A 27,156-nucleotide genomic window follows, 5' to 3' on the forward strand; every position below is an offset into this window, starting at 1 on the left:
AGCCATACAACAAGCTGACACATTTACCCCTTTCCTCTTCATTCTTTTTGTGGACTACATCCTGCACGTCCGTGGTCATGATCCACACAAAGAAGTATCAGATAAAACCTTGACAAATCTCATATCATCCAGCTGTCAATTTAACCAACACTGATTTTGCTGATGACATTACACTAATTACATCAGAACTACACTTTGCTACCAGGAAACTGTTCTGTCTACTGAAAACCAGTCACTTCCAGGACTTGAGTAGAACAAAGAGGCATCAGAAACTGTTCTGAAACTAAACATGGCTTACACTTCTAGAAGCGAGTCCCTTGCAAATTCACAGTCTCTTGAACAAGCCTCTAACTTGGGCTTGAACCATATTGAAACAAAAAAAAACTCTTCTTCCAACTCAGATCACAGTATCAAAACATTGAATAAAACGCCGCTAAAACAGATTAATGGATCCTTCATCTCATCCGCATTCAAAGATTTCAACATCAAAAAAGCAAAATCTGGACATCACGTCTCAGCAAAAACATCAAATTGAAAATTTTTTTAATATATAATACACCTCATCCTCCTCTATGGTTCAAAAACATGGACATTTTTGAAAAAGTTGGAAACCTGAATAATGTATATATCTCCCTTTCAGTTCAGACCAATAAGTCTCCTGTGTGTCATGAGTAAGTTGTTGGAATCCATATTAAATAAAGAAGTAGTCAACCACCTCAACAGAAACAACCTTCTTAGTGACATGCAATATGGTTTCCACTCTGCAAGATCTACAGCAGATGTGCTAACGGTTATATCTCACAGGATTAGTGAATCTCTTGACAAAGGTTTCCTTTCTAGGGCAATTGCTCTGGAAATATCAAAGGCCTTTGATAAGGTATGGTATAAGGGCCTACTTCACAAGATTTCCAGCTACGGTATTATTGGAAATGTTTTCTCAATCATTAAATCATTTCTCTCCGATAGGTTCATAAGAGTAGTGGTTGATGGGCAGAAATCAGAGGCCCACAGTATTAATGCTGGAGTCCCTCAGGGGTCCAACTTTCTTCCTGATCTACATCAATGATCTCCCAAACACATACTTAAATCATTCGTTGACATCTATGCTAATGACACGACCATCTATGGCAACACATCAAAGGCCATAACTGACAAAGTTCTCTCTAATTCTCTCTCCTCTGATCTTGAGCACATGGTATAATAGAGGAAGATGTGGCTGGTCACTTTTAATGCATCCAAAACCAAGCTTCTATCTTTACATCATCAACGCTCTGATCCCCATCTGGCATCAATTGAAATGGATGGCTCTCGTCTTGGAGAGGCTCCATGTTTTGACAAGCTTCTGGGCTTGACCTTTACTCCTGATCTAAAATGGAACACGTACATCAAATCTGTTGCCAGGAACGCTGGGAAAATGGTGGGATCCTTCTACCGCTCCAGAAGATATCTCACTACTGATGCAATTCTCTATCTTTATAAAAGCCAAGTATGTCCAAGGATGGAGTACTGCTGCTACATCTGGGCAGGAGCTGCTAAAAACAGCCTATCCTGCCTTGACAGAGTACAAAATAGACTTCGTGGTTTAGTGGGGGATGCCCTTTTCTCTTCCCTGCAACCTCTCTCCCACAGAAGAGACGTTGCAAGCCTGTCTTTGTTTTATCGTTATTTCCATGGCAGGTGCTCGTCTGAGCTCCAATCCCTCGTCCCCCTCGCCAATCTTTCACGAGAAACATCCGTCTGGCTGAAACTACAGTCAATAATTTTCCCCACTCTTTATCTGTGCCTAAATCCAAACGTAGATTCCATGAGCAAAGCTTCTTTCTTAGAACTGCACGCCAGTGGAACTCTCTGCCGCTTGCCTGTTTCCCACCTGACTACAACTTGGATGTCTTCAAGTCCAACATAAACAAACTACTGACAAACCGCCCCCTTAAGTAAGACACTCTATCAAAACCCCCAATACTAATGATTACTACAATACTATCTAATTGATTACTGTACACGCAATAACCCTTATTCCTGAGTGGCCTTTGGGCCTTGATAAGTGGTGACCCCCATGTAAAAAAAAAAAAAAAAAAAAAAAAACGCCTTATCATGACAGCCCAAATTCTCTCATGGAAGACCCATTCGACCAAACAACAAATGTATGCCAAACTTCCATTTGCATCAATTATCAAAGCAAGACGTGTTCAGTTTGCATGCCATTGTTCTAGAGCAGTAAATGAAGTTATTCTTTCCCGACTTTTGTGGAACCCTACTACCCACTCCAGAAATAGAATGCTCACATACCTAGATATCATTGCAAGGGATGCCAATGTTGAGAAGCAGGACTTGAAAGCAGTAATGTAGGACCAGGATATTTGGTGTGAGGGTGTGAACTCCATTATCTCAACTACAGTTGGATGATGATGATGATGATGATGATGATGATGATGGTGGTGGTGGTGGTAGTTTTGTAAGGATATAGGATATTCTATGGTGTGTAATGAATAGGGCTATGACAGCAGCATATTTTTTCCATTGTTTTGACTCTCGAGTATATATCCAACACAGTTAGACACAATTAATCAACCAAGAATCAGATAACTCTACAATCAAAACAATTTTAAAAAAATATGCTGTTGTCATTGCCCTAGTAATGAATATGAGTACATCCGGGTTCTTCCTCCTTGTAAGAACATAATTGATTGGTTAAGCTATAAATATTGACTAGTGGAACTGCCTGGGAGAGACATCGAATAATACACCAAAAGCCTCATGCTAAGGAATACCAGCTCCAACCACGAACACCTATTCTGTAAAGCAACTTACCAGATTATTATTAAAAACTGTTGCTAAGACCACTCAGCTACTACTACAAATATATCCCTTTCGTGGGTCATAACCATGTGTCAGTGAGAAGAATTGTGCATGTATATGCTTCATGTTTAATAGAAGCAGCCATTAAGAGATCTTCAGTCTGGTAGAAGTCATTGGTTCTTGAGTCTGTCATCTCTTTGTTGGGCATGTTGTGTTCTCGTTACCTTTATCAACTGAGTGACAGCAACATGGGTGCACCATTCGGACAAGGGTGGGTTTCTTCATTATTGAGTGATTGTTTATATTGAGATCAGCTAACTCACTTAGGTTCCAACTGTTTTAAACATTGGTTGAAAATTTTTGAGTTCACACCTCCGTGTGAATTAATGCTTAGATTTGCATCGACATTAGAGAGAGTAATTGATTTGAGTGTGTCCCATTTTCATTCATTATAGAAAAGGAAAGAAGAGAAAACAGTAAACAAAGAAAGAAACAGAGTATCTTTTTTACTTTCACTTTATTTAAAACATAAGCATGATGTTGTAAAACAAATATTTTTAGAAATGTTTTGAATTATTTGAACTACTGTTCTCATCTGGAGTGGCATTTTCACAATGTTTCAGCCAATGTAACCTCTGACCTTCTTCAGGTGTATCTTGTCGGACTTGGAAATCTTGAATGGAACAATTTATTTAATCGTTGGGGTTAGCAAACTCTTGTTCCATCAGTCATGACTGGGTAGAAGTCCAAAGTAATTCCACAAGTACTCATGGGGTAATGGATAGGGTAGTTGGTAAAATTAAATAGTGACACTTCTGGAGGTTGAAGGTTCAATCCTAAGTGCGGACAATACTCAGAATACAATTGTGAATTAATAACGCTCAAGATGAGAACAATAATCCAAATAATGCAAATACAATGTGGAACAATAAAATTGTCGCCTAAAGAAAAAAAAAACACATTTTATTTTAAAACTTTTATTGAAAAAAATCAATTCAGGTAACTTGATTATGTAGTAGAGCTGACATCTATTCACTGTAGCCGCCTTCAGCCTCAATCACCGCCACAATATGGGTCCGGAACTGAAAGTATGCCTTTTCCACAAACGCTGACGGGAGCTCGGCGAATACTCGGTGGATGATGCCGATCAGGTTGGCTTTGGTGTTATGGGAAGTCATGTTGGTGATGTTCTCGACATATGACAACACAAAGTAGTCCAGTGGGTTAAGGTTGGAGGAGGAGGGCATGGCCAGTGAGAGAAGGGTACAAAGTTGTAGCACTCCTTCTGAAGCCCTGGGCACAGCCCTGTTATTCGTAGCAATCCAGCGATGCATTTTAAGGTTGCTGGCAATGGTCCTGTTATCATAACTTGGATTGGTAGAGAGCATGAGTTGTAAAGTGGCGCATCTCCAATCTTGCTCGTTAAACATTGTGTCACTTTCAGACATTATAGAAGGCTCCTATCACACAACTGTTCAACTAGTAGATGGTCTGCAACAAAAAAAAAGACAACCGTTTTTCATCAAACAAATGGAATCATGTCATCTTTTCTAGGGTGACAATTTTATTGTTCTACTTAGAAATATGTATTATCAATCTTCATCTCAAAAATTCAGAAACATATTTTTCATATTTGATCATTTCACATACATATTTACTAATACTGATCATAAGAACATTCCCCACTAGATTTCAAAGTCGATTCTGTACTCTGTCAAGACAAGAAGAGTTATCTGAGCAGCACCTCCCCAGATGTGATAGCAGTACTCGACCGTAAAACGTATCTGACTCTTATACAGGTAGAATATTGACTCATTTGCTGACTAGGCTTTACAAGGCAATGATTCTTCCCCACTTGGAATACAGGTTCCTAGTGTTTGCTGGAGTTGGCAAGGTGTTTTCTGATTCTCTGGAGTGTCTACAGTGTCATGCAATCATATACATACTACATTATTTTCTGTTCCCACTGGAGTATATCATTTGCTTGGATTAGATCTGTTGTCCACTCACTGGAATGTAACAGTTGCTTCTGTTGCCTACTGATTATTTTATGGTTCTTGTTCCACCGCAATGCTTAAATACTGTCCTGTGCTGCGGCTGAACAGACAAAACTTGCAACAATATACTTTCACATTAGACCCTCAGCAAAATCACACTGGCGTTTGCTCAAATGTATTGGCGATCTTCTTTTGCATTGTGTTCTGTAGTCCTGAAGTGCTGCCTCAGAATTGTGCGAATGAACATGGTCACATTTTCAGGGTTCTGTATTGTCTAACTATCGTGATATTCCTAAGTTTTATGCATTCCCTAATTAGCTTAGTAGTAGCCTCTGTCTATTGCTAATGGTTTATGATCATGGATTAATAAAAGGTGGGGGGAAAGGAGTCAGGTATTTTCTGGGGCAATAGAAATTTTTCCAGCGATCTTAGCAACAGATTTAATGTAAGCTTTCCATTTCAGGTTTGGAGTAAAATTGAGTCATTAAAGCATATCAAAGCAAGAGGCTTCCTCAAGGGAAAGATGTTTACTTCAAGTGAACCAAAAACAGGAATCTGAGCAGAGCATTGATGATGAAAGGAGGGATAAGTTTTAGAGGTGTTAAAATCCATAAGTTACTTCTTTTCCCATTACATCACATGTTTTGGTTGGAAGAGAGAAAATCAGAAAGATCTTGATCACCAATATTCTTCAAAGTGTTGCCATAAACCGATATGTCATCTGCATAGATGTCAACAATTAATATGATTTTTTATTATTTTTTACTAAGGTATCACCACTTATCTAAGGCCAAAGGCTGCTTGAGGATAATAGTTAAATGAGTGTCAAGTGGATATATAGTGATGACTGGTAATGCATATGTTGATAGGTGGAACCTGGAAACAGTTGTGTGGGGCCAGGATATTTGCTGTGAAGGTGTGAACTTCATTATCTCGATCATGGTTGAAAGATGATGATGCTGATGATTAATATGTGGCTTTGTAAAGATATAGGATATTCTCTGGTGTGAAATGAATATGGGTACATCCGGGTTCTTCCTCCTCATAAAAATATAATTGACTGGTTAAGCTATAAATACTGACTGGTGGAGTCCCCTAGGACAGACATCGAAAGGTATGATGCAAACCTCATGGTGATTGGGCAAAATCTGATTATTCAAGAGAATGGTTCAATAAGAATTTGTTTACATTGGACTTGAAAACAACTATGTTGTAGTCAGCTAAGAAGCAGCTTCATGGTATTATGTCCCGCAATAATAGAAATCTACCACGGCACATTTTACCCTTTGTAAAGATGTATTATTTGCAGTTTTTAATTCCTCTTCAACCCAAACAAAACATATTTCTTCAATGTTTTCTGTTGTCTATTCATTCATATATGGAGTCAGATGAACTTTCTATCACAACTAACTTTATTTATGGTATCCAAACATTCTTGTTATAAATTGTTAAAAAAATCTTATTTCAATTGTTTCTTGCAGCCATTTTTGATAAAATTAATTGTTGGTCATAAATTATATTTCTTGCATTTGCAATTGTAATTTATTTTTTAAAGTCTTGAAAACATAATTTTAAATTCAAAGTTTTAATTGTTGACAGCCAGTCCAGTTATTTTTCATCTTTTTCTTTATGACCCCCCCTCCCCCTGCGAGAAAAAATGCCAATAATATTGAAGTATATTATTTGAATTATTTGGACTACTATTTTCATCTTGGATATTATTTTAATAATGCTTCAACCGATGTAACCTCCACCATTCTTTAAGCATATTTTGTCAAACTTGGGAATCTGTATGGAATTTTCAATGGAGCCCATTATTTAGTTCATTGGGGTAGCTTACTCTCATTCCATCAGCCATGACAGAGTAGATGTCTTAAGTAATATGTAATTGTATTCTTAGTATTGAGGGTTGGACCTTCAACTTTTAGAAGATTGTCATTTAGAACTGATTATTATTTAGCACATATATCTATCAGGCAACAGAAGAAGGTTGGAAGTTACATTGGTCGTTGTAAAAACATCTTCCAAGATGAGAATAATGGTCCAAATAATCTAAACTATCAATCCTTATTTTTAAAACTTCCAAAACATTATTTAAAATTTAAATATTAAAGAATAAAGCATTAGTTGTAGTAAAAGGACTATTATTAATCCTAACCCTCACACACTTTCCATTGCAACAAATCAATTGAACATGGGGAAGGGAGGCAACTCTCCAGAGGGGTATACTGAAAGGGTATAAAACTAGCCAAGAATGAAACCCGCTAGAGGCACCTCAGACTACAAACAATAAACCAACCTTTTTCCTAAAGGAGGATATTATGCCTGGGAGTGAGTACATCTTAGAACAAAGTTGGAGTGCATATGCTAGGATCGGCAAAAAGGATCTTAAGTTACCAAGATGATGCCAAAGTGAATCTCAGTTCACCTAATAATTGGATGGAATTGATTTTACCCATCTTAGGACACATATTAGTCTTTCGTACATCACTCGATAAGTTCCAGTTCTAACCGATAAAACAAAAACTTTTAGGTAAAATTCGACTTTATTCATCAACATAATCACCTTCTAGAGTGATGTATTAATTCCAATGCTTTTCTAACAGTTTGATGTTTTTTTGTTGAACAACTGATTATATATTATATAAAACTGTTTCTTTTTGACTTCTGCTTTCGGCTTTCTGCAAGTCTTGAGGAAAAGTCTCTTGTAATTATGTAAGTATTAATATGCTTACATAATTACAATTTAATTTAAAATCTTTACTTTAAAAAAATCGTCTTTACTTTCAAACAATTCTTTTTCGGAATGGCTTTATTTTTAATATCTATAAAAGTGAAAATGTGTGGGTTTGTGTATGTTTGTGTGTGTGTGTGTGTCTGTGTATATTTCCCTACTAAATAACTGTCAATTTTCTACAGACTCGAGATTTGACATAAGGAGTATTGAGATTTGGGAAAATCTTTTTAATCTGTTTTCAACCAGAAATTTGATTGTCAAGGGGGCAAAGTTCAGCGATTTGACCTTTGAAAACTCTACCAAACTCCTCTGCCAATTTTGGGTCTAAACACTTGAAATTTTAAATGTAGGTTACTTGAACATGGATCAAGCTTTTTTATTTTATTTGAGCCCAAAACAATAAATGTTAAGGAGTCAAAATTGGGGTCAAAGTTAAAAAAAATGACCTCTGTGGTCTCTACCAAATTACTCAGCCAATTTTAGGTCTAAACATTTGAAATTTTACATAAAGGGTATTCAGAGATAGGGCAAGCTTTTTAATTGGTTTGGGTCGAAAATTTGAGCTGCCAAGGGGTCAAAGTTCAAAAGATTTGATCTTTGTGGTGTCTAGCAAACTACCCAGCTAATTTTGGATCTAAACATTTGAAATTTATGCATAATGGGTATTCAGACATGCGGCAAGCATTTTAATCAGTTTTGGGGCGAAAATTTGGCTGCCAAAAGGTGAAAGTTGGAAGAGTTGACCTTTGCAAATTCCTCCACCAATTTTGGATATAGGTAACTTGAACATGGATAAAACTTTGTATTTTGATTTGAGACCAAAATAATTAATGTTAAGGGGTAAAAATTGGGATCAAAGTTTTAAAAAAAATCACCTCTGCGGTCTCTACGAAATTACTCAGACAAATTTTGGTCTAAACATTTGAAATCTTACATAAAGTGTATTCACACATAGGGCAAGTTATGAACAGTACATAGGCCCCGAGCAAAGCCGGGTTGAACTGCTAGTTTTTAATAAAATATATTTTCTTTTTTACAAGGGATTCACTACTTAACAACTCCCAAAGGCCACGCTAGGATAAGGATTAATGAATGTAAGATGGTAGCGTAGTAATCGTTAATGGTATAGATTTGGTAGAATTTGGATTATTTAAGGGATGGTTCAACAAGAACTTGTTTACATTAGACTTGAAGACTACCATATTGTAATCGACCATGAAGCAGGCAAGTGGAAAAGTGTTCCACGGGCTGGCAGTTCTAGGAAAGAAGCTTTGTTCATGGAATCTACATTTAGATATAAGCACAGATAGAGAGTGGGGGAAACTGTTGATAGTGGTTATAGCTAGTTGAGTATTTTTCATGAAAGTTTGGCAAAGGGGACCATAGATTGGAGCTCAGACGAGCACTTGCCATGAAAATAATGATACAGCAGAGACAGATTCGCAACATCTCATCTGTGGGAAAGAGGTTACAAAAAGGAGAAAAGGACATCACCTATTAGGTTTTGAAACCGGTTTTGAATTCTATCAAGGCTGGATAGGGTGCACCAATCAGCTCCTCCTCAGATGTGACAACAGTACTCCATTTTATTATAATCAAAAATTTTTTTTAGTTTTTACTTTGAAAAATGTTCTTTTTTCAGAATAGGTTTATATAATAAAAAATATATTTTAAAAGTTTACATAAAAAATAGAATTCATTTTTAATTATTTTTTAAAATATCTTGTAATAAAAATATATTTTTTAGTCTTTACATCGAAATATTTTTTTTAATTTAAAATTAAAAAAATATATTTTTTAATCTTTACATCAAAATATTTTTTCAAGTTTACATGAAAAATATTTTTTTTTAATTCAAAATTAGAAAATATATTTTTTATGTAAACTTTAAAAATGTTTTTTTTAATTTAAATTAAAAAATATATTATTTAATCTTTACATTGAAATATTTTCTAAGTTTACATGAAAAATAATTTCTTTTTAATTTAAAATTAAAAAATATATTTTTTATGTAAACTTTAAAAACATATTTTCAAAGAAAAGACTATTTTTTATGTGGAATTTTAAAATTCAACTGAAATTATGTAAGTATTAATTCAAAGGGACTTTTCCTCTGTATACACCAACAAAACTTAGCAAAACTTTCATTAAATAAAAAGTGGAAGTAAAAAAAAAAACATTTCATAACAGAACAATTTGTTTTGGTCTCGAAGTAAACTGTCAAATCTTTTTTCCTTATAACATTCCTTTGAGGTCTGCTAACAGCTAGTAGTTGCTTATGCTTGATCTAAAGAACAGGGTGGAATTCATGTAGTTTTACCATCAAATTATGACATGGTGCATTGACTTGGTGAAAAGCACTTTTTCTTTTATATTTGTGAGCATATTTTGATGATTTCTTCCTTCTAAACACATTAATAATGCTATATAATATCACTGTTATTGGTTCTTCCATTTAAAGGTTAGTACTTTATAAAAATAATATGAATAATAACTGGCATCATCTATATGTCAGACTTATTGAGTGTTTTATAAAGTGAGATTTATACATCTGTATGTACAGGATTCATTTCTAAAATAATTAACTATTAATTATGAATTTTTAAACTGTTAGGTATAAGGTAGTATAAGGCGTTCAAATGTGGGCTATATTAGTTGAATTTAAATTTATACAAAAAGGGTAAAAAGGAGGTATCTCCGATCTTTTGGAAATTTTGACAATATGTATTAGATATAAATTAATAAATATTTCCCAGACTGCAATATCTTTCAAACAATTTAAAGGGCTTTAATATGTGATGAAAATTCAAATATATCAAACTTGTATTAAATATGATCCATAGTTATTAGACACCAATTCCTTGAATTTCAGTTTCTTATTAAGACTCCTTCAGCTTAAGCCTTAAATTTTAAACATTTCCTGGAACCAAAATCATGTAATGACTTTTAGTCTAAAGTAGAATAAGGATTCTATAAATAAGGTTTAATATACTTACACTTTCAATTATGATGTGAAATTACTAAAAGAGCATGAAACAGCAATAACAAAATTTTGAAAAATTTTTTTCTTTAATTTGTTGTTTTTATTAATTCATATGTTTGTTTTTGCAAATCATTCCGTAAAAATTCTGTGACAAGTAATTTCAAGGAAGTTTCTTGGAAGACATCACTCTTAGAAACCTGAAAAAAGTAAAAGAAAACAAATTTCATTTTCATGATAATCTACTATGATAATACAAGTGCAACACCGATGTTCTGAAACCGTTGGTTCCAAAGCTGGATTAAACATTTTGTCTGATCATCCAATTTTATTTTAATAATTTATCACCCACCCCCCACCGATTAATTATACTACTTCTCTGGTGCATCTTTTTGTCACAAAAACACTTTGATTTTACAATAGAAATATTTTTCTATTACAGTTGTACATTTCTTCTTGTGGTCAACAAAAATTGTGCAGTCTCACTAATTGTCTGTAAAACATGTATTATTTTGGCAGGTGAATAAAAAATATAGTTACTTATGCAGAATAAGGACCATGCCCTCATAAGAATTTTCCTGGCAACACATATATAGATAGATAGATAGATATAAATAAATAAATAAATAAATGACAAACATCAATATTCTAAATTTCAAGATGTTCACCATCTTACTTTTTATTTCTTTAAGTATGTTGAAATGCACATTTCTTGACCTGTTGAATCAGTTAGGTAATTATTATCTCAGGTAATTATTATCTGAATCAGTTAGGTAATTATTATCCCAATTTTTTAATTTATTCTGCCCTTAACTTCTGATGAGTTAATGAGGACATAGGGGAATATATGAAGTATAAAAACGATGTTGTTTTTGATATTTAATATTTTATTTTGATATTTAATATTTTATTTTGATATTTCAAGCGGTCCTCCATTCTTGATCACAAAATGTAGCGAAATAACAATGAAAAACATTGGAAAAACTGAAAATGTTTTTTGAGCTACGTTCATTTTTTGTAAAATCTTTCAAAACAATATACATGAATTTTCTTAACTGTTTGTAAAAGAGGAATGTTATATTTTTTTATTGTTTAAAGTTTTTTAAATTTTGAATGTATAACGTTCTTTACAATAGGCATCAGCAACCGATTTCAATATGTATAATAAATGATTAGAAACTAAAAGGAAGGTATTGAATGGTAAAAATAGTATAATGGATAATATATATATATATATATATATATATATATATATATATATATATATATATGCATATATATATATATATATGCATATATATATATATATATATATGCATATATATATATATATATGCATATATATATATATATATATGCATATATATATATGCATATATATATATATATATATATATATATATATATATGCATATATATATATATGCATATATATATGCATATATATATATGCATATATATATATGCATATATATATATATGCATATATATATATATATATATATATATATGCATATATATATATATATATGCATATATATATATATATGCATATATATATATATATGCATATATATATATATATGCATATATGCATATATATATATATATGCATATATATATATATATATATATATATATATATATATATATATATATATATATATATATATATGCATATTTAGGCAGCATTTTTTCTCTATGGCATATTTCATTAAATAAAAAACATTTTTTTTTCCGAATCAGTCTGAAGGATTGGAAAGTACTCGGACTTATGATAAACATGGTGATTACATCAGCCAGTTCCTGCCAGAAGTGAAGACTGTTATTCGGAAGTTGGAAAGGATCGAAAATAGAATTAATAGACAAAAAACGGCTATTTTATGTAATGAAATATGCCCTATATGTGTGTATGTATGTGTGTGTATGTGTGTGTGTATGTGTGTGTGTGCAAACACATGCATGTATTCTACTACAATTAAACTTACCTCTTCAAAACCAAGTTTTCTGAATAATCCCAGACTTTTTGTGTTTGAAAATCCAATTTTTGCAGTGAATTCTTGGAGTTTAAGAATGTCAATTCCTAAAATAAAAACAAAATAAGCCATACTTTGATTTTTTTTATCTTAAACCAAAATTTGGCACTAATACTTTCTGAATTTGAAGGGGGTGGTGGTGGGGGAGGCAGAAAGTGGTAAATTCAGTAAATTCAATATGTCAGCCACCATAGTTTTATCTTTTGTCTTTTGTTTTAAATGTCAAAAAATATCACACTGTCATTTCAAATGTAACATTATGCATTTTGTTAGAATTAATCTGGTTAAATCTTAAACACTGTCTCACAATTCTTTGGAAAAGTGCTGTAATATTAAATCTAAGAACTTATATTCTTTATTGAATTCATTTTTTTTATTTTTATTCAAATTAAATAACAGCATCCTCATCATCTTTGGTTTAATGCCTATTTTACATTTCCAACTAACTTATCTCTGCCCATGTTTTTTTTATCCCCCTTTATCAAACCCATTCAACAAACACTGCTACTTCAATTAGACTATGCCAATAGCTCCAATCACTGATATATATCAGTCAAGATTTTTATCTTAACAATCAGACTAGCAGAAACAAAGTCATTTTGGGAGTCTGGCACACTGAGACATTCTAGGTAGTCCTGAGAGGTTCACACTCCCAGGCCTTGTCTCCCATCTTTAAGGTGGAGTAAATTTATTGCTTACTGCCTGAAAGGCTCTGACGAGGAATGCCAACGTGGTTTCCCAGGCAAGTTTTAAAAGGGTAGAGTACTCCTTTTTCAGTGACATTAGCTTGATTCACTAAACCTTCTCACCTTGTGTAACATCTTTCTGCCGTGGGAAGGAACTAAATAACAATAATATATATATTCACTAGACATCATTTATTCTACTTTGAAAATTCATAAACCATGACATCTTTTTATATTCTTAGTTTTATCTTTTGTCTTTTGCTTAAAATGTCAAAAAAATATTACATAGTCATTTCATATATTTTGTTGGAATTAATCTGGCCAAATTTTAAACATCATTCTTTGGAAAATTGTTGCGATGTTAAATCTAAAAACTTATATTCTTTACTGAAGAAAATAGTCTGGAACTATTTTACCTGAGAATTTTACATTGCAGTTCATCCTCGAAATGCTTCATAATCATTTAATGACCGCTGAGGTTCAATTGTGCATTACTTTACCTAAAATTCCTTCCACTAGAATTTATTATTGAACCGATTCCTATTGGACTACTGTCATCCCACCTGGATTTTTATTTAGGATTATCTTACTGAAAATGAATTGCTTTAGAGTTTATTTTCGAATCAACCTTTATTGGACTATTGTTGTCACACCCAGAATACGTTTCCACGAGCTTTGGTTGGATTATTTTTTCTTGTTTTAAATTTTTTCTATCTTTTTTCTACTTGGATGTTTTTTTCTTTTCTCTGTAACTATTTTATATATTTCTCTTTTTTCTTCCATCTTTTCCATTTATTTTTAACTTTTCCATTTATCTCCATTTATCTCCTATTTTTTCCATCTTTTCCATTGTTCTATCCCATATCCTATCCTTTAATAGTCCCCATTAATTCACCTCATATTTTTTTTTTTTATTTCTCATTTCTAATCTAAAAGTTCTCAAATCAATTTTATTATTGTGTACACATTTAGTGTTATAATGCCAGTTTTTCTCCTCCTCTGATGAGAAGCATTTAGTTTTGAAATGCCATGGCCTAAAGAGGTTCTTTTCCTTTTTAACCTTATGACTTAATAAAATTCTATGTAACTTTTATTCCCTATCTTTTTAATTTAATATATATATATATATATATATATATATATATATATACACACACACACATACGCACACGATATTCCAAAAGTAATGCCCCCTTTTTTATTCCACCTGAATGGATCAGATGTATTGTTATGATGGCTGAACTTATGCATTCATGACCTGAAAGTTTAAGCTCTCCATTACAGATAATGATAGTGTGAGAATCTAATAAAACATCCTCTGTCATGGACATGCATCAGAAGCAGAGATGTATCATTGAATGCATGCAGAAAATATTGAATCGATTAACATTCACTGGTGCCTGTCTAATGTTTACAAAGTTGATGTTAGCACAGTTAGCAGATGGGTTCGTTGATTTCAGAGTCGCGACAGAGATGTGAGTAACAAAGTACGCCCCAAACTTTTACGACCGAAGTAGCAAAGAAGGCTGGCAAAAGGGCATTGCAAATGGGGGTGACTAGATCACAAAATGTCGCTTGTTTTAATAGTATCACTCTCATCTGCATAGCTTTTCAACGTTTTAGTTTTTTAAGAGGCCTTATTTTGGGAACGACCCTATGGTATTAATAATCTGATGAAATTTGACATCAACTCACCAAACTTCATCATCATAAGAACAGCTTCTTTTCCAAAACCTTTTCCGCGTGCATCTGTTTCTGCAATACAAGTTAAACAAATTAAAAAATTTTAATGTTTGACAAAATTTAAAACTGCAAGAATTTTTTAAATCATATCTCAATTATTTCTATTTTAAACAAAGCAAATTTTTCAGCTGAAAATTATTTTTAAATATTTAAATTATTTAAATCCATGACTTTCTAAATAGCTTTAAAATATACAATGAATTTGTCTGTTAACAATTAGTTAACAAATGTTTGTTAACAAAACATCTGTTAACAAATGTATGTTAAGAGCCCTGCAAAACGACTGTCCCACAACTTTTTTTTTACATAGGCATCACCACTTATTAAGACCAAGAGACCACTCAAGAATAAGGGTTAACGAGTGTACAGTAGTCAATGGGACAATATCATAGATCGTTAGTAGTGGAAATTTGGTAAATTAAGGGGAACGGCTCATCAAGAAATTGTTTACGTTGGACTTGGAGACGACCATATTGTAGTCAGCTGGAAAGCAGGCAAACAGAAGACGTACACACAGGCGTACAGTTCTAAGAAAGAAACTTTGTTCATGGAATCTGTCTAGGTTTAGGCCCAGATAAAGAGTAGGGGAAATTATTGATAGTGTTTTCAGCTAGATGAGTGTTTCTTGTGAAAGTTTGGTGAGGTGCGACCATAGACTGGAGCTCAGATGAGCACTTGCCATGAAAATAATGATAAAGCAGAGACAGGCTCGCAACGTCTCTTCTGTGAGAAAGAGGTTGCAGGAAAGAGAAAAGGGCATCCCTTACAAGCCTACAAAGTCTATTTTGAACTGTATCTGATATTGTTGAACTAGTTTAGAGTATCTGGTTTCCTTCTTTTAGCAACAAAAGATTAAAATGTGTTTAATTCATACAAAATTCAGATGTTGGAAATTCAGTAAAAAAATGTCTATCAGAAATTCACATTCAAAAATCTAAAAGGCAATAAAAAAAAAACAATAACCATATGTTTAACATTAAAGCCTAACATGGAAAAAACTGGTGATTTAAAATCTTATAGGGAGTTTATCTTTGCATAAACTGTGCCATAAACTCCAATATTTTGTGACAAAATTGTTATCAAATGAAACAAAACCTGTCTATAAACAATATGTGTATTAATTTAAGTAACCTACACAATTGAAATAGTGTCACCATGAAAGAAGTAATAAAGTAAGATACCAAAAGTATTTTCTTGAGCCATGTATATCTTCTAGTAAAGAAGAGCATCGCTCAGGGTCAAGTTGATCAGGTTGAGAAAGAAGATATCGTTCTTGATTGATGTCCAGAAGCCCCCCCCCCTCTCTCTCTCTCTCTCTCTCTCTCTCTCTCTTTCTGACATACAAATCTTAAAGGTCTGGATATAGTCCTTCAAAAGTTCAGTTGAAATTAATACACTTTAGAATCTGATTGGTCCTTGTGAAGCTGTTACATTTTAGGGACTCTATGTCAATGGTGATTAAGTTAGCTAGAATAGATCTTGACAAGGGTCACACTGAGTGCATGATAACTCAAATCTGTAAAGCAGAATCATTACCAGGGGTGAATGAAAGATGCATGACATAAAGTTGAAGCAGGGGAGCAGAGGTCAAATGCTGTAGATAAACCAGAATCAAATGATGGCAAATGATGTCATATTTTTGAGCAGAGAGAAATAAAGGTTTTCAAATCAGTTTCTCCAGAAAATCATGCAAATGAGGCACCATCAATAATATAATAAATTTGTAATCTAAGGTGAATGTTAGTTTGATGTCTGTCCATCTACATCACTCATTTTATTAAGTTAGAAAATTTAAAAAATAAACAACTAGATAAGATAACATTAGCCTTGCTTAAGTCCATTCTCTCCAAATAAAACCTTGAAAAAACTCAGTGAACGCCCCCTTGTGTCTTTCTTCATGAAAAATTTTATTCAATTTAGTTAAACAGACAAGACAATTGATGACCACTTATGAAACACAGTAAAGAGAAACCACAGCATTAGACTAGGCGATTAAAGACCCATGTATAATATATATCTGCACATATGTATAAAAACTTTTGTTATTAAAAAAAAAAGATTACAGCTGCTCTGATTAGTCCTTCTGTAACCAAACCAGCTTGCATACTATACTCTCACTTTCTAAACAAAAGCAAATCTGTGCTTTTTGTGTGAAAAGGCAAAGAGTTTGAATGACGTCAGATATGATGCGATTTTGAACTCGTTCCTTTTATAATTCATGCGGTGAAATGTACACTTGGCTCGAACATCCTTACCTGCAATCATAATTTCGACTTCAGCTGAATGTACATTGTCATCATCATTCAAAAACAGATTCACATCACCAACCATTGATGCTACAATGAAAATAAAAATTAAATAAATACTACAGTCATGGCATTCTGTACTGCAGATGAAAAGTACAACTTCAGAGATTTTTTAAGCAAAATAAACAGAATAACATGCAGTGAAATTGAGAAATAATACAAATGCTAAAAAGCAAATGGCTCTAATTGCTATTCTCTTTCTTTTTCCACTATATTGGAATTCCTTTTCCTCCTCACTCCCCAGAGTAAGAAAGTTTTGACATGAACGTATGAAATCAAATATTTTCCAACCAATGAAAATTGTTTCAAACTTCAGAAAGTAAACTATGTAAAAGCAGTTAGCCAGTGCGAACTTAGAAATTCCTACAAGACCTGATCAACAAAATCAGTTTTACCCAGACTTCACCAGCTGAACTCAAGAAGAAGCACAGAAGAACTCAAGAACATCTGCTTAACCGTGACTGATGTAAATATAATAGATTCAGGCCCTTGCACTAAAGTCACATGATCTGCTGATGTCATGGAATAAAGTCTCAAGACACGACCAGAAGTAGATAAATGATTATTTTATTTTTGTTGTGTCTTGCTTTGTTCATTCATGATTGGGACTACTAACATCAACAAAAACCCAGTTGGTAGGGGGAAATCTACCCTGCCAGATGCTCTTTCTTAAGGAACAAATGTATAATTAAAAAAAAAAAGATACATTGAAATTGCTTAAACTTTTATTTGGTTCAATAAGTAATGGCACAATCAAAAATACTGGTTTTCTTGTTTTTAGGATAACAAAACAATCATATTTTGTTTATTATTTGTATTATTCAAACTAATATTCAAATCTTGATTGTTATATTCACAACATTTCAGCCGATGTAATCCCCAACCTTCATAAAGTACATTTTGTCAAATTTGTGATCCTTCTACCAAACTTAGAACCTATACAGAATTTCTGGGACTTAAACCTAGTTTCTATTAAACCTAGTTTCAAAACAATAATATGAAAAAAAAAAATTTTTTTTAACTTTATGATGTATATACCTGTAACAAAACGAAGATGTCATATTCAAAAAATCACGTAAATTGATCAAGTATTTTTTTAAACTAAGAAAATCAAATTTTATGTTTTGATCCGCCATGTTTTATAAATAAGGGGGAGACAACTCAATCCGAATTATCGAGATCAAAATCAGCCTTGTAATGGCTACAATTTCCCATGGCTAAAAATCGTAAAAAAATGATTTTCTATATAAAAAAAAAATCAATTTACATACTTTTTAGAATATGACATTTTTCTTTCATGACAGATACATACACCATAAAGATTTTTCTGCATTTTAGTTTTTTTTTTAATTTTAAAAAAGATTTGATTCTAAATAAGCACCAAATTTTTAACTAAACTTTGGAGTTATCCTCACAGACTCATGGCATAACGGTTAATTGCATTGATCAACCATTTTAAGTGAACATCTTTTGGAGGTTGAAAGTTAAATACATACTACAGGCAATAAGTCAGAATAAAGTAAAAATTATGAATGAGAACAATCCAGCCCCATGGATTAAATAAAAAGACTCAGTATGAAATTCTGTACCTGCCCTGGTTCCAAAGTTCGAAAATGTACTTGAAGAAGGTTGGGGGTTACTTCAACCGAAACGTTATGAATATCTGGTTGGTTGTTTTTGTTTTATGGCATATCAACCCTTTTCAGGTTATTTAATGCCGAATCCAAAGATTTTGAAGAAAAATTTTTTTAATAGAATATATTTGTTGTTTTCAAGTCGGTTTCTATTTAACCCATAGTTGGGACCCTAACAGGTACTACCACTCTGGGTCAGAGTGGACCTGGGAGCAATGGTAATTAAAGGGTGGCTCGTGGCTCCAGACTCCCCAAAGCCCGCAAGCTGGGGCCTCACCACTGGATATAGTTTAAGGTCATATCCAGGACCATGTATGAATATCTAACATTCAACATGAGAATAGTAGTTCAAATAATCGAAATGGTCACTCTTCACATTAATTATTCTGAACAAGAATCATAATTATATTTCAGTTTTGGTCAGGTTTAATTCTATCCAGAATAAATACTTTCCATTTACCAGTTCACTTTTGAATTTCATATGGTCACATAGAAGACATTTTGATAGATATTAAAAAGAAAAAAGTATATAATAAGGAAAGATGGTTGATCTCATAATGATAGACATTTGAAAGTCACTTTGAGCCTTTAAACTACCCAATTGAAAATGATTTATGGTGGTGATTTAGAATTAAACCTATTTTCAAAATGAAAATACAGAAAAATCTTTTTAAAAACTTTATGATGTATGTATCCATCATGGAACAGATATGTTACATTCTAAAAATCACGTAAATTGATCAAGTAGTTTTATTATGATTGCATTTGACTTTCTTTTTTTTTTAAATTAAAAACAATTTGCCATTTTTATTTTTTGTATGCAGTTCTATTTAGTTTTTATCTTTGAATTTTTGATTGGATCATCAATTATACTTGCATCCCTATGAGATCAAAGTTAGACACTAGGTTATTTTTAATATGTAAGAGAGTGTATCTGTCTATTAAAAAAGAGATAGTCTGGATTAGAGGACCAAAATTTATACTACATGACAGAACAGATACTACATTTCCATTCCAAATCATCCAATATTGTTAATTAATTTGTTAAATCATCCAATATTGTTAATTAATTTGTTAAATCATCCAATATTGTTAATTAATTTGTAATACTGTCCTTTGTTCTTTCGTTCATTTTATGATAAATTTTTTTAAAGAAATTTTTTTCTAGATTTATCTATATTTTTATTTGAAAAATTGGTTTAACCTATCTATTATATAAAAGCGAAAAATATGTGTGTGCACTTTTTTTGTATGTCCGCCAAAAGCTTTTTTTTGGGTGGGGGCGCTCGGGGGGGGGGGGGGGGGTTACCATTTCTTAAAACTTTTTATATACTCCCTTGATTATAATATCTACGATTTACCAATAGATGTCGTGTCTATCTTTTATTTGAGCGACTTTTATTTTATAAAATTCCCCTATTTTGTCTTCTCGCATGTTTTTTGTATAAAAGCAAAACTAAAAATTAAAAGCAAAGTCATGTTCTCGGCCTTTCGTGCCGGGACATTCAGAAAGCAATGAGCTTTGATCAATGTGGGGAAAACCCATCATATCAGACAATTGCTATTCATTTGGACACTCCCCTTTTTTATGGGGATCTGGTCTTTGGGGAACAAGCTTAACTGGCTTGCAACCAAAGTTAAATGTGTGATTTTTATGCGCCTGTGTCAACTCATTAATCGTTTCATTTCAACAATTCTCACTTCCTTTGTCCTCTTAGTGTCGCGGTAAGATATCACATTTTCTTTCACTTTCTTTTCCGCCTTCGCCTCAAGGCTTCGGGTTTGAGCCTACCTGCCTACTAACATTTTTTTTTTACGTGCGTTTCCTCCTTCACATTTTTTTCCTACACACACTTACAAATACCCGGGCAACGCTGAGAACCCCCGCTAGTCTATAATATAAATCTCACCTGTCTGTTTAAATGTATGTATGTATGTTTGTATGCCTGGCAAAAACTTTTGACAGAGGTAATGGATCCTGGCAAGATCGGTATCATTTTGAAGCTCAATGTCCCGGATGACAAATATCGAAAAATTGGCCAAAACCATGAATTCCTTCACCCTAAAATTGGCCGTTTTGTACAAGGAGGGGTCGATTTTTTTCACCAACATTTTAGTAAGTCATCGTCACCGTTGGATTGACTTCAGTTAATTTCAACACTTTTGACTTCCGGTCGTGTCATGCAGGCATCGGCTAAAACATCAGATTTTTTTTTCACTTTCTTTTCTGCCTGAATTCAGTAGTTTAAAGGCTCAAAGTTACTTTCAAATGTCTGATTTGAATAATTTCACTTCAGAAACTTAATAGAGGCAGATCATAAAACTTTTTTTTAATTTACATTGAATAAAGTTCAGTTTCAGTGTAAATCGAATTGTGTTCCTCATGGCTTACCCATATATGTTAGTCATGTGTTCCTTTATTTTCTTTTTTTACATAAAATAATGAACAAATTTTAGTCTTTTAAATCCATCAAATGATGAAATGTTTATTTACTTTTAACACTGAAACACACAACTTTTCCCTTTGAATTCTTGTATTACTTTCTTTTAATTACTTTTTTTTTTACCAGGGAGTCACAACTTATCGATGTGAATGGTTGCCATTGAGATAACAGTGTAATAAGTTTTAGTATAAATCGTGTTCTTTATTTTTCTCATTTTAATGCGATTTTTAAAAAGTTTTTTGTAAAAATCTTTCATTCATTATTGACGGTCTGACTGTTCAGCAGATTTTGCTTGCTAAGAACTCAGGCATAACATCATTTTTCAGTGAATAGATCTGAATCTATTGTATTTATGTCAATCGCAGCTCAACCTCTCCCTTTTCCATCTTTTGATCGAAGGAGGCAGAAGAGACTCAATGACATACATAGAAGCTTTCTCTATTCATGCATATCTGTACACATACTAACAAGAACAAGGTAAACCAATGCACACACATATACACAATGTCACTCTGCCAAATACTCACATATATTACTTAGACACACATATATTATTCACTTTGTAAACATATTGATTTGTGATTTTCTCAACTGTCTTCACCCAACATAAGTTTGCATAAATAAACATTTTCATCATTGAAAACAACTTTTACATTCTTATTTCTTGTATAAAAATGTTGTGTTATCAAATTTCATTTTTCTCGTCTACCAAAGCTAAGAACCACAAATATTGTTGTGACTCACAGTCCTCCTTTTTACTGACCCTCACCGTTCCTTTTCTTTGGAGGAGACAACTTGTGACCCTTCACTGCTGACACTGGTGCTTTCCTTTTCCCTTTTTATGGGGCAACTGCCACAAGGGCTTAGCTGCTATTGCTTCGACATTTCTTTCCTTTGCTTTTTTTTACTTTCTTCAATTTCAATAAACCTGTTGATTTAGTGAAAACTGTCTTCAAAGTTTTGATTTTGGAGAGGTGTTTATGCTTTTCGTTGTAAGACTTCAAACACACTCTAGGCAACAGAGCATGTGGTTTTTATGAGACGGAACAAATATACTTGACTTAATTTCTTTACAAAAATCTCTGAAAATCAAATATTTGTCTATAGGCCTCCAGTCGTACTGCTCAGCTTTGTCATGAAGTGGCTTGGAGCATAGAACAACATCATGATTACAAATACCTTAGTGTTTCTCTTTACTTTTTAAGATATACAACAACTACTTGTATTTCAACATACACTAAGACACTTCTTAAAAATACAATTGTTGACCAACTATGACTTTGAATTTCTACTCCATTCCCCTTACTCACCAGACTTAACTCCATCTGACTTTTTTTGTTTTCTAAACTGTGTGGTTATCATTTTCAAAATAATAATGGTGTCATATAGACTTTTTGGAAAATTAAGATTCCATTTTTGAGGGGAGGGGATATAATGCTTCAGCATCATTGGACCAAATACATTGATGTCAAGAAAGGATATTTCCTGCATTTTAGAAATTTTTCCTGCAATCAGACCTGAATACAATGCAGAAATGGATCACTGACGCTATTAGATGTGGACAACTGTATCACCATGCTTTTATATATAAACTACCCAACAATAAGTGTTAGATGAACAGATTTCAACATAGAAAACAGCAATTTTTCCCCTTTGTCAGAAATATTACACATTGTTGAAATCACCAAAATAAATTATTTCTTATTTTTGTAAAATTTTATTTGAATAAAAAGTGTAATATCGTTGAAATCTCAAAAAGAAAATGTCTTATTTTTAGTAAAAAATTTTTTGTGTGTGCTTATATAATAATGAATTTTGATGCAAATGCATTTCAGATGAAAACATTGTTACGTACTTGCATGTCATGTCAACATTAGTATTAATTACAAAAAAAATGATTGAATAGAAAAATAATTACAAGTAAAAATAAAATTTATCGAATTTATTAATTTATAGAGTTCAAATCCTCACATATTCCCCCTGTAGACATGATCTCAATTAGCAGTGCCTCACAAAATGTAGCAAAATGCTTTGTTTGAGGTAAAAAATTTGTTTTTAAAAAGACCTCTAATGTTTAACAAAGGTGAACTAATTTCACTCATAATTCCAACAGATTAATTGATAAGATAAATTGATGCTTACCAATTTCATCGTGTTTGCTGGTGAGATACACATTTTTATCAAGAACAATAAACGTGCATTCTGAAAAGAAAAGAAGAAATCAAATCCTAATCCGATGTAAATTTTCAGTAGAAAAACTTGATCACATCTTTGAACACCTTATTACATAAGTTTAATTTGAAACGTTTAGAAAACCGAATGTTAATTTTTCTTTTATTAAAATCAGTTTTTCTCGTTTTTGATTTCTGAAACTTTTGTTGTAAAGACAACTTATTCATAGGTGATGGAAGATAACTGAATGATTTTTTTTTTGTTGTTGGTGGTATTAACCCAAAGAGTTGGCCCGTCATGAAGAGAGCAACGTATATGCCCAATGTTGTTGATGGTTCTAAATTTTCAAATTAAACTCATGTAATAATGTTTTCAAAGATGTGACCAAATTTCTCTCTTCAAAATTGGCGTCAACCAAGCAAACACACAACATCAACAAGATCAGACGTATACATTTCTCTCTCCATGAGGGGATGGGTGTTGTGTGTTGATAACGCGGTTAATGCGATACGGAGTTGAACCTATTTTGCTTGTGTCGGGTAGGTGCATAAAGATCAAAGGGAGACACATCAAACTCGGTGACTTCCATTGACAGAGCATGTACCTGCATTGCGAGACTGGTCACTGAGTGTATTTTGGGTGTGAGCCAGTTAATGGGAATTAAAGCCCCACATACACTCCCATAAAATAAAAAGGAGAGAGCATGTGCTTAGAAGTTAGTCTACAGTCCACAGTTCGAGCCTTCAGTTTGAGTTTTTGAGTCTGACAAACACAGTCATGGGAAGATGTACATTCTCATGCAACAAAAAAATGAATAATTTGTTTTTACAACGAAAGTCTCAGCCCCCCCCCCCAAAAAATTTTTTAATGATTTAGTAAAGTTTCAATTTAATTACGATCATCATCATTAGTTTGGTTTAACACTTCTGAAGGAGGACTCCTTCCCTGGTTTCCTTTCATCATTGTTTTGTCCCTGGCTAGGCACAGCTATGTAGGACCCAGTTAACTATCAAGGTTTTCTCGCTACCTGTAGCAAAGCACAGATGCATTTATGGAAGCAACAGCAAATGTATGACAGCCAACATATGCATTTCTGATATTTGTATCACTATTTACAAGTTTTTATCTGATTTTTATATCTTTTTTTTTTTTTACATAGGCGTCACCACTTATCAAGGCCGATAGGCCACTCAAGGATAAGGGTTAAAGAGGTAGAGTAGTCAAAAGGACAATATAGTAATCGATAGTAATGGAAGTTCGGTAAATTTGTTAACTTAAGTGGAACAGCTCATCAGAAACTTGTTCACGTTGGACTTGAAGACAACCATATTATAGCCAGCTGGAAAGCAGGAAAACGGAAGACAATTCCACAGAAAGAAGCTTTGATCATGGAATCTATGTTTAGGTTTAGGCACAGATAAAGAGTGGGGAAAATTATTGATAGTGTTTTCAGCTAGTCTAGTGTTTCTTGTGAAAGTTTGGCGAAGGGGCACCATAGATTGAAGCTCAGTTGAACACTTTCCATGAAAATAATGATAAAGCAGAGACAAACTCGCAACATCTCTTCTGTGAGATAGAGGTTGCAGCGAAGATAAAAGGACATCTCCTACCAGGCCACAAAGTCTATTTTGAACCCTATCAAGGCAGGACAAGTCTTTTCTAGCAGCTCCTGCCCATATGTGGCAACAGTATTCCATCCTTGGACGTATCTGGCTCTTATATAGATAGAGAATTGCATCAGCAGTGAGATATCTACTGGATCGATAGAAGGATCCGACCATTTTTCCAGCGCCCTTGGCAACAGATTTGATGTACGCATTCCATTTAAGATCAGGAGTAAAGGTCAAGCCCAGAAGCCTGTCAAAACTCGAGGCCTCCCAAAGACGAGAGCCATTCATTTTAATTGATGCCAGATGGGGATCAGAACGTTGATGATGTAAAGGTAGAAGCTTTGTTTTAGATGCATTAAAAGTAACCAGCCACTCCTTTCCCCATTGTACAACATGATCATTATCGCTATTAAAAAGGTTTTTTTTATCCCTATTTACAAGGCTTTATCTGATTTTTATATCGCTATTAAAAAGGTTTTTATCACTATTTACAAGGCTTTTTCTGATTTTCATAATGCTATTTAGAGGAATTTTTTTCTGATTTTCTACTGCTATGTACAAGATGTTTTCTGATTTTCTACTGCTATTTACAAGACATTTTCTGATTTTCATTCGCTATTTACAAGGCATTTTCTAATTCTCTACTGCTTTTTACAAGTTCTTCTTCTGATTTTCATATCGCTATTAACAAGGCATTTTCTAATTCTCTACTGCTATTTACAGGATGTTTTCTGATTTTTTACTGCTATTTGTAAATAGACTTTTCTTTTATTTTCATATCGCTATTTACAAGGCTATTTCCAATTCTCTACTGTTTTTTTTTTTTCAAGTTCTCTTTCTGATTTTCATATTGCTATTTACAAGGCTTTTCTGATTATCTATGACTTTCTTATGTCTTTGAAAATTAATATTCAAAATAGCTGCCATTCTTTAATTGAAGTGAAGATTTGCTGTTGTATGTTTAAGGAGTGAAAGTTACAATGAAACAAAAGTACAATTAATAATTGTCAGCAAGCAATTAAGTATTTAATTTTTGACAAATCTGTATATTTTTAACATGAAATTATTTTTGTTTTTTAACTTGAAATTGTTTTTACATTTTTTAACTTGAAATTGTTTTTACGTTTTTTAACTTGAAATTGTTTTTACGTTTTTTAATTTGAAATTGTTTTTACGTTTTTTAATTTGAAATTGTTTTTATGTTAATTTGAAATTGTTTTTATGTTTTTTAACTTGAAATTGTTTTTACGTTTTTTAATTTGAAATTGTTTTATGTTTTTTTAATTTGAAATTGTTTTATGTTTTTTAATTTGAAATTATTTTTATGTTTTTTAATTTGAAAATGTTTTATGTTTTTGTATATTTTTAACTTGAAATTGTTTTTATGTTAAAAGCTATGCAGATTGATAGATTTTATTCTTTCATTTATTAACAGTTATTTGTTAAGAATTTTTTTTTTTTTCACCTCTTCATTTGTTTTGTTCAAAATTGTTGACGATTGGACCAAATCATACTTTTTCCTCTAATTTTCATTATCTTTTGTACATGTGTGCTGTGACTCCAAGGACTGAGATCATTTCATTTCTATAAATCTTCATACTTTCATTGACAACTGCTGGTTAGTAATAATAAAAGTTTCCATTTCAGTCACTTGGAATTCAGTCACAACAGCAACAGCAGCAGCATCTCTCTGCTTCAATGAGATGAAACATCTTTGACTTATGCGTTTTATATCACAAATGACTTCATTATTTAACATTGAACCAGCAAACTTCTTATTGTGTGAGAGTGTTATGTTCTTGCTTAGAAGCAATGAATAAGCCAACTAAATCAAACTAGCAGGACCCGTGGGAATTCCACGGTAGTTTAAAGCTTTGAAAACACATCAGTAAAAAATTCCTTCTTGTTATATTAATCTCAATCGTAACACACTTGACGTCATCATCGGAAGTTGATCTGGCCCGCTCAACTCGATTATCCCCCACCCCTCTCTAATAAAAAGGAAGATATAA

General features: G+C 32.7%; 1 protein-coding gene across 3 annotated transcripts in view; it reads right to left on the minus strand.

Annotated features, from left to right (window-relative positions):
• Positions 1 to 3,760: 3,760 nt before the first annotated feature.
• LOC145268767 (N-acetyltransferase 9-like protein) overlaps positions 3,761 to 27,156 on the minus strand; it is a 183,928-nt gene continuing 160,532 nt past the window's right edge. For all 3 annotated transcript variants that reach the window (XM_080124368.1, XM_080124367.1, XM_080124366.1), the window contains exons 3-8: positions 23,505 to 23,564; positions 17,234 to 17,314; positions 14,931 to 14,990; positions 12,502 to 12,596; positions 10,530 to 10,713; positions 3,761 to 4,290 (exon numbers count right to left, since the gene is read on the minus strand). In XM_080124368.1, coding sequence (XP_079980494.1) covers positions 10,603 to 10,713; positions 12,502 to 12,596; positions 14,931 to 14,990; positions 17,234 to 17,314; positions 23,505 to 23,564 — 407 coding nt within the window. In that variant the 3' untranslated portion in view covers positions 3,761 to 4,290; positions 10,530 to 10,602. The remainder of the gene's footprint in view (positions 4,291 to 10,529; positions 10,714 to 12,501; positions 12,597 to 14,930; positions 14,991 to 17,233; positions 17,315 to 23,504; positions 23,565 to 27,156) is intronic.

The sequence above is a fragment of the Euprymna scolopes genome, chromosome 44 (assembly GCF_053919585.1).
Source record: "Euprymna scolopes isolate OS-2025 chromosome 44, ASM5391958v1, whole genome shotgun sequence".
In the NCBI taxonomy this organism is placed as follows: Eukaryota; Metazoa; Mollusca; class Cephalopoda; order Sepiida; family Sepiolidae; genus Euprymna; species Euprymna scolopes.